General features: G+C 45.6%; 1 protein-coding gene across 1 annotated transcript in view; it reads left to right on the forward strand.

Moving 5' to 3' along the window:
* The window catches only part of LOC119407813 (WD repeat containing planar cell polarity effector), a 170923-nt gene that overhangs the window by 73867 nt on the left and 87641 nt on the right, over nucleotides 1–9415 (forward strand). The window contains exons 4-6 of the mRNA XM_037674642.1: nucleotides 2000–2188; nucleotides 2377–2500; nucleotides 6494–6557. Of these exons, the coding sequence (XP_037530570.1) occupies nucleotides 2000–2188; nucleotides 2377–2500; nucleotides 6494–6557 (377 nt within the window). The remainder of the gene's footprint in view (nucleotides 1–1999; nucleotides 2189–2376; nucleotides 2501–6493; nucleotides 6558–9415) is intronic.

Below are 9415 nucleotides of genomic sequence, written 5' to 3' on the forward strand. Positions count from 1 at the left end.
TTCTTTCGGCTGCTCCCTTCATCAGGGGTCACCACAGTGAACTAAGTTGCATGAAGACTTGGCAATTATTTTTACGCTGGATGTCCTTCCTGACGCAACCACAGACCACCGAGCTACCACAGCCCTCTGTGTGGAGCAGAGAGCTGCTATCTAGGACACCCGGAGGAGCAGATGGTGGGGGTTAAGGGCCTTGCTCAAGGGCCCAGAGTGGGACGAATGAGGGTGGGGGCAGATGTGGGTGCTTCACCTACTCCACCCACATTTTTGATGTTGTCGGTACTGAGACTTGAACCGGCGATCTTGGTGAGGTATTCGCTCCCGGTTTGCCTGAGGTCTTCACTCCTGACCCTACCGCAGAAGATCCTGGCCCACTGGAGGTCTTCGTCCATGGCCTGCCTGATGAGGTCTTCGCACCCAGGTCCAAGTCAAGTCAAGTCAACTTTATTTATAGAGCACATTTAAAACAGAACCTGTTATCAAAGTGCTTAACAACAACAACAACAATCAATGGGAGTAAAATTAAAGAGAAAAAAATACAATACACTAATAATAATAACTGAAGAATTAATAAAAAGCATTTAAAACATAGGTCCACGCCTTGTCCAGGTTCCAAGGCCCACCCAGGCTCTACGTCCCATCCAGTCTGCCCACCTGGTCCACACCCGGCGTCATGGATGGCTCTCCGGTCGCCCGCCTGGTCTGCTCTAGCAATGTGGAAGACTCTCCGGTCACCCACCTGATCTTCTCCAGCACCATGGACGACTCGCCAGCCACCCACCTGGTCTGCACCGGCATGATGGACGATTCTCCAACTACCCGCTTGATCTGCTTCTTCCCGAAAGGCCTCCCGACCACCTGTCTGACCTGATCCTGTTTTCATGCCCTGTTGGATGACCTCTCTGCCACCTGCCTGACCGGCCCGGCCTGATGAATGGTCTCCAGGCCCCCCGTCTGACCTGCTCTTGCCTGAGCGGCCTCCCGGCCACCCGCCTGACCTGTTTCAACTTGATGGACAGCCTCCCGGCCACTCGCCTGATCTGTTCCAGCCTGATGGTTGGCCTCCCGGCCACCCGCCTGACCCGTTCCAGTCTGATGGACTGCCTCCCGGCCGCCCACCTGATCTATTCCAGCCTGATGGACTGCCTCCCGGCCGCCCACCTGACCCATTCCTGCTGATGGACGGCCTCACGACCGCCCCCATGGGGGGGGGGGGGGGGGTACAGTAAGGATGGCACCATCTAGTGGGCCTTCCTTGTCTGTGCACCCTAGTGTGTCTCCTCATTTAATCCTGATGGGTTTCTCCTTTGTCTGGTACCAGCTGTTTGTAATTATGTCCTATCCTGTCTCTGTATATAAGTCTGTCTGAGTCTTGTCGTTTGTCGCATCGTCGTTGGGTATAGCCTTGTCCTGTTTGATCCTGCCTTGATCCCATACCAATTCTGTTTTGTGAGTTTATGCTGCCACATCAACCCTTTTATTTATTATTAATAAAGTATTTATTTTTGTAACTCCTGCGTCTGAGTCTCTGCCTGCACATTGGGTTCACTCTTGCTCTGCCCTGTCAGAAACCCTGACAAATTTGTACTGTTGTTTGGCGTATTGATCTTGTAGTGCTTAGCGTATTTTTAGTTAAGCATTTTTCTTAGTTCATATCTTAGATCTTATTACTGTTTTTATTTTGCATTTTATAGTTTGATTGGATATAACTGGGACCCTGTGTACACAATTTCGTTCCACCACATGTACCACATGTGGTGCATATGACAAATAAAGAGACTTTGAGATTTAGACTTGTTTGCCTTTAATTTATGTTTAGTCAAGAACAAACTGAAAGTCTGCTATCCATAGTTGATGCTAAATTAAAGAGTGAAACACAAATGCAGTGTGTTAAATCATTCTATCAAACCATGATGTCTATTGTTTTAAAGGTTTATTGACATGCTGATTTTAACCCTCGTGTTTTTTGTTTCTGTCTCTTTAAACTGAATCCATGCGGCAGGAGCACTTATGGGGGTGCAGCTGGGCATGGGGGAACTGCTGCAACAGAGGCTACGTTGTGGCCAGGTCAGAGAGGCTCTGGGCATCCTGGAGGCAATGGACTGGCGCATCATAGGGGACGAGTGCTACCGAGGCCTGAGCTCGGTTGTGAACCACCTGCTGAGACTGCAGCTGAACGCTGAGAGGGAAGGTGGGGGTCTTTGATTTTGGTCTTCAGAAAGTTTGCACTTCAATAATTCAAATATTTTAAACTCAGAATTGCCGGTAGTAAGTCTGCAAAAGGAGGTTGATAATTGTGCCTTTATGAAGTTAGACTGTGTTTTTAAGGGTTTGATTTATGCCCAAACAAAACATTTTGTGATCATTTTCTGTCTGCAGCCCAGCTGGAAGCTGCTTTGGGTGTGTTTTACGCCCCACCTGTCCATCTCTCTGATACAGTGATAATGGAGTACAGAGAGCCAGCCAGCAAGTATGCCCGCCGCTTTTTTCACCATCTCCTCAGGTAACACCACCTTCTCAGTTTTGTTGCTGGGGTCTTCATTTGAGGGAGAAATTAGTTTTGTTCACACAACTCAGGGGGGTCCAGGTCAGCTTCTTTTGGAGCACTCCTGGACATTAAACAAAGAGTATCCCAGCATCAAGCAGAATTCAGTCTTTTAAAATGATGTTTAGGACTGTTTAAAACATGCTAGTAGAATATATGGTTTTGTTTATCAATGTGGAGAGGTTTATTTGAATGAGAACTGTTTAAAAAATGCATTTTAAAAATGACATCCATTGAAAAATCCATTTCGCGTTGCATATTTTCTTCTCATTTTTGCTATTTTAAATGTTCTAAAAAGGAAATAGTTTTTAAATTTCATGCTGATGCAGCTTTGAGTCATTCATGAGGCAAAGCACCACACATAGACCTGTTTGGACTGTTGTTTCATTTTTCCTTCTTCCATGAGAGCCCTTTGAAATGCCTGTTTGACTGAAATAGACCCTGTTGTTCCCACACACTGCTGCTCGCTGCTCTCCATTCAGCATTTACCTTCTGTTTCCTCCTCTGTACCCGAGCTGGAGAGTTGTTTCCCTCCTACACGTCCTTTCTTATCACCTACCTGCCATTCTTTTTTTCCTCCAATAAGATCAAATAAAGAACTCCTCCACTCCACCTCCTCTTGCTGCTTGTTTATTTGTTTCATGTTGGGCATAGACAGGAAAAGTTATGTTGTGCTGGAAGCTTCAGCTCTCTCTCCCAGCTTCCATCCATCCATCCATCCATTATCTACCGCTTGTTCCGAAGTTGGGTCGTGGGCAGCTTGAGCAAGGAGGCCCAGACATCTCTTTCCACAGCCACCTCTTATAGCTCTTCTGGGAGGACCCCAAGGCATTCCCAGGCCTACCGAGAGACATATGCCCCTTTTTCACAGTTCCTCCTTGGCCCTGCTTTACCCTGCTCAGGCCGGTTCCATGTTCTTTTCCACAGGGCCTTCTTCGTGGAGCCGGCCTGTTTTTTCATTACCTACTTCTCTGCGGTTCCACTGAGGCCAAGCAGGACCCTAAAACGTGATTTCAGCACACTGTCAGTTACTGATTGGTTAGGGGGCGGAGTCATTGGTCAGAAGGCGTAATTTCAGAAACTTCCACCCCAACCCGAACCGCCATTTTCTTTTTAAACTGCTATTAGAAACAACTCGAATCCAGAGGAGCATATTTTGAGAGTTGAAGATCACGGCTTGATGACGCCAACAGGACCACATCATCTGCAAAGAGCAGAGATAGAATCCTGAGGCCACCAAACCGGAATCCCTCTGAAGCCTGGCTTTACCGAGAAATTCTGTCCATAAAGGTTATGAACAGAATCTGTGACAATGGGCAGCCCTGGCAGAGTCCAACTCCCACCCTGAAGGGGTCTGACTTACTACCGGCAATGTGAAGCAAACTCTCGCACCGCTTATATAGGGACCAAACAGCCCATAACAATGGGTCCCCGATCCTATACTTACAGAGCACCCCCCACAGTGTACTCTGAGGAACATGGTCAAATGCCTTCTTCAAGTCCACAAAACACATGTAGGCAAACTCCCATGACCCCTCGAGGACCCTAGTGAGGGTAAAGAGCTGGTCCTGTATTCCACAGACAGGATGGAGTTCCTCTTGGATCTGAGGTTTGACCAAGGATTTGACTCGCTTCTCCAATACCCCTGAATAGACCTTACCAGGGAGGCTAAGGAGAGTGATGCCCCTGTAATTGGAGCATACCCCTGGTCCCCTTTTTTGAAGAGGGGAACCACCACCCCAGTCTGCCAATCCAGTGGCACTGCCCCCGATGTCCATGCAATGTTGCAAAGGAGTGTCAACCAAGACAGCCGCACAACATTCAGAGCCTTAAGGAAATCAGGGTGAATTTCATCCACCCCAGGAGCCCTGCCACCGTAGAGCTTTTTAACTACCTTGGTGAACTCAGCCACGGTTATGGACTGACCAACCCCAAAGTCTCCTGACTCCACTTCCTCAATGGAAGATGTGCCAGTGAGATTGAGAAGGTCCGAGAAGGAACTCCTCTTACTGATGAAGCACTCCGAATAGAGGGTGAAACGTCTCTATTAAAAAGAAACTGTCCAGATGACCTGACTGAGAATTATTGGATTTGGTACCTGGACGATTGAACATGAACTTTGTTGTCCGAAAAGTATTCTTTCCACCTCCTGATGACATCACTGGTTGAGGTCAACAGCACCTCACTTTCTCTGATCACAGTGTTCGTAAAGTGCTGCTTTCCCCTCCTCAGCCACCTGATGGTTGGCCAGAATTTTCTCTGAACTGACAGTCGTTATCCAGGGTTTCACTGAACTCCTCCCACATCTGAGCTTTTGCCTCAGTAACAGTCAAGGCTGCAGACCGCTTGGCCCTCGGGTACTCCTCAGCTGCCTCTGGAGTCCCACCAGCCAACAAGGCCTGATAGAACTTTTTCTTCAGCTTGACAGCCTCCCTAACCCGGGGTGTTCACCACCAAGTTTGAAGATGGCCACCGTGAGAAGCACAGACAACCTTGTGGCCATAGCTCAAGGCAACCACTTCAACAATTGAGTCGAGGAATATGGCCCACTCGGACTCAATGTTCCTCGCCTCAGCTGGGATGCGGTTAAAGCTCTCCCGGAGGTGTGAGTTGAAGATCTTTCTGATGGGTTCTTCTGCCAGGTGTTCCCACCAAACACTCATTACACATTTGGGTCTACCGTTTCTGTCTGGCATCTTCCCCCACCATCTGATCCAACTCACTACCAGGTGGTGATCAGTTGACAGCTCAGCTCCTCTCTTCACCCGAGTGTCCAAAACAATTTGCCTCAAATCAGATGACATGGTCACAAAGTCAATCATCGATCTACGATCCAGGGCATCCTGGTGCCAAGTGCACTTATGGACACACTTATATTCAAACGTGGTGTTTGTGATGGACACACTATGACTAGCACAGAAGTCCAACAACAGAACACCACTCAGGTTAAGATCAGAGAGGCCGTTCCTCCAAATCACACCCTTCCAGGTCACACTGTCATTACACACGTGGCCATTGAAGTCCCCCAGCAGAATAAAGGAGTCACCAGCTGGTGCACCTTCTTGCACCCCTGCCAAGGACTCCAAGAAGGCCGGATACTCTGAATTGCTGTTCGGCGCATAGGCACAAACAACAGTCAGAGCCCATCACCCCCACCCAAAGGTGCAGGGAAGCTACTCTCTCATCTACTGGGGAAAACTCCAACGTACGGGCACCAAGTCGGGGGACTAAGCGTAGACCTACACCAGCTCGGTGCCTCTGACCATGGGCAACTCCAGAGTGGAATAAGGTGCTGTCCCTCTCAAGATTGGTTCCAGAGCCCATGCTGTGCATCGAGGTGAGCCCAACTATATCTAGTTGGTACCTCTCAACCTCACACACGAGCTCAGGCTCCTTCCCACCAGAGAGGTCACATATCCCAAGAGGTCACATGTCCCAAGAGCCAGCTTTGGTAAGCCACGGTCAGAGTGCCAAGGTCCCCGCCTTCGGCCACTGCCCATGTTTTCATTCACCCAACTCATATAGCCCCTCCTGCTGGTGGTGGGCCCATAAGAAGGCAAACCCATATTGCTCATTCAGGCTGAGCCCGACCAGGCCCCATGGGTGGAGACCCAGCCACCAGGCACTCGCCAACGAGCCCCTCCCCCAAGCCTGGCTCCAGGGTGGGGCCCTGGTAACCCACGTCCGGGCAAGGGACATTGAGTTCTTTGTTTGTTTCTGTCCATAAGAGGCTTCTTTTCTCCCAACTTTAATTCTTTAATATTAAAAAAGTGCTCACTTATTGACATTATTGTACACAGAGGTTTATGTGAAGGTTTGTGGGTTTTGGGAAATTGTTTGTGTGCAAAATAAACTAAAGCAAGCAGAAAAATAACTTATACTTGTTAGATCAATAAAATTTGCTTATGTTTATAAATCTTACTTTTACTTCTGTTGTTTATGTTTTTTTAGGTATTGCCGTTTTGAGAAAGCCTTCCTCCTTGCTGTAGATTTAGGAGCTAGAGATTTATTCATGGTGAGTAGAAAGACATTTTAATTTCAGATATTGATATGAAATATGTAGAATTATATATTGATATTTTATTTTTGTTTGAAATATTTTTTTCATCATTATTAGCTTACACAGCACAGTCTACAGATGAGCAGCTGTAGACTGAGCTGTTTTTTGCTTTATTTGAATGCATTTGGGGCGGCACAATTGGTAGAGCTGCTGCCTCTCAGCGAGAAGGTCGTCAGTTCAAATCTCGGCCCTGGAACTTTCTGGGTGGCGTTTGCATGTTTTGCATGTCTGTCTGTGCATGTGTGGTTTTTCTCCTGGTACTCTGATTTCCCCCCACAGACCAAAAATATGCATGTTAGGCTGATTGGTAACTAAATTGTCCCTAGGTGAGAGAGAGAGTGTGAATGGTTTTTTGTCTCATTTGTCTCTATGTGTCCCTGTGATGGACTTGAGACCTGTCCAGGGTGCCTCCCGCCTCTCGCACAGTGATAACTGGACATGGGGACCAGTGAGCTGAACAGAAACCAAGACTCAAATAATAATTTACAGTGTTTATTTATAGTTGTGATAATAATGATGGCATTAATATCTGGAGACGGGATCACCTGGGGAACAGAGGGGAAGGTTAATGGTCCATATGTGGATGGGGATTTGTTATTGAGGTTTAGTCTTACTGGGAATGTTAAGAAGTGGAGTGAAGAAGTTTTGTCCAGGAGATCTTCAGTATGAATGGCATGAGGGAATGGCAAGTGGTGGAAGGCTCTCAGCAGCTGTAGAGGCACAGGAGGGGTTGAGGTTCGCATGGAGCTCAAAGCAGGGCAAGTGAACAGCAAGTTCCAAAACTCTGAGAAAGTGCAGATAAACACACAGGATTAGTTTTAGTTTGAATCAGAGACAAACTGGCTGGAACACAACTACCGTTGGTAGGCAATGTCCCAGCGCCTGCAGAATGGCTCCTGAAGCTTCCTGTGGGTTGAGTTGATTGTGAACAGCTGCTGCCATTTAAGGGTACTGAGGAGAGAGAGAGAGGCAGGGTGCAGGACAGAACTCCTACAAAAATCTCAAATGAACAACAAATTATGGTGTTTTAAGTACTTTTCAGACTTTTGAAATGCAGAATCAGTGAATAAAATAATAAATCGAATACATGAATTAATCAATACTGCTTCTTGTTTTATGAGGTATTTATTTAAGTAGTAAATAAAAGGTGATGATTTGTATTGCCCTTATATTACAATTTTAAATAAAAAAATGGCATACAAACTTTTAAAATGCATTTAGTTTTTGATAATATTACATTATTGTAATTATGATATAATTATAAGATGGCATTATTAATCTTTTAACTGATGAATATTTGGACTCCAGGGGATCAGTTCAGTTCAATTCAGTTTATTTATATAGTGCCAAGTCACAACAGAAGTCATCTCAGGGCACTGAACAAAAATGTTTATATATAAAAATAACAAGGTAACAGAAACATTAATTTATTAACTCACAAAAACCTTTTTCACGTAAATGTACAGCTTAGCTGTGGAGTTTTACAATCAATTTTAGTTCAGTCAGTGTTAAACTTTTGTTACTTTCATTTGCACATGATTTATAACCTACAAAGTATATGTGTGTGGTGTGTGTGTGTGTGTGTGTGTGTGTGTGTGTGTGTGTGTGATGTTAGAGAGCAGGTGTGATCTCAGTGTGGGCTCCTGTCTTTTCACAACCTCCACAGCCTCAGCTCGGCCTTTTCCTCTCCTCTCATCTTCCCTCCAGCTTGGTCTTTATTCCACTCTAAGCAGAAATGCATTGGTGTCTTGACCCCTGTTTTTATGGAGGGCAGGGACCTTTCGCTCCACGCTCCACCAGCGCGCGCATGCACACACACACACACACTCACACACACACACACACACACACACACACACACACACGCTCTCCCCTTGGTCCTTCAATAACACTGATAACTAGGGATGCACAGATCCACTTTTTTTTACTTCCGATCTGATCCCGGTACCTAAATTTAAATATCAGCCGATACCGATCCAGTTCCGATACCATCATCATCATTGATTTTATATGAGGCTGTAATATTCTCCTCTTAAGTACAATTTGTACAAATATATGCATGCATGTCCAAAAAGGCAACTTGAGGTAAGTTTTATTAATGTTGGATAAGTTTTAAAGTTAGAATTAAATTCTGCTAACACAAAACATGTTTTTTTATTTTTTATTCCTAGCTTTAAAGTGGATATTAAAGAGATTAATTTAAGTGATTGTTTAAAGTTATTTTATATATTTTTTAAATAAGGGGCAGATATAAGATTTTCTTCTTTCTGCACTCTTTTCATTCAATGGTTGTTTTTTTTGATGAATTTGTTTTGTTTCTTTTAAATGAATGAATAAATAAATTATGCCTCTCAGCGAGCAGGTCTCTGGTTCAAATCCCTGTCCGGAGGCCTTTCTGGGTGGAGTTTGCATGTTCTCTCCGTGCATGCGTGGATTTTCTCCGGGTGCTCCGGTTTCCTCCCACAGACCAAAAACATGCATGTTAGGCTGATTGGTAACTCTAAATTGTCCCTAGGTGTGAGTGAGAGAGTGAATGGTTGTTTGTCTCGTTTGTCTCTATGTGGCCCTGTGATGGACTTGCGACCCGTCCAGGGTGTACCCCGCCCCAGCACAGTGATTGCTGGACATGGGCACCGGTGACCCCCGTGACCCAAAATGGAATAAGCGGATAAAGATAATGGATGGATGGATGGAATAAATAAATAAAATAAAATAAAATGTTAAATGGCTTTAAACATCTGCTAAGTTCATGGCATAAACCAACAGACATGTTCCTGTTTTTAGTATTTTACATCACTTTATAATGTAGCTGT

Source organism: Nematolebias whitei, chromosome 1 (assembly GCF_014905685.2).
Source record: "Nematolebias whitei isolate Nwh7 chromosome 1, NemWhi1, whole genome shotgun sequence".
Classification (NCBI taxonomy): Eukaryota; Metazoa; Chordata; class Actinopteri; order Cyprinodontiformes; family Rivulidae; genus Nematolebias; species Nematolebias whitei.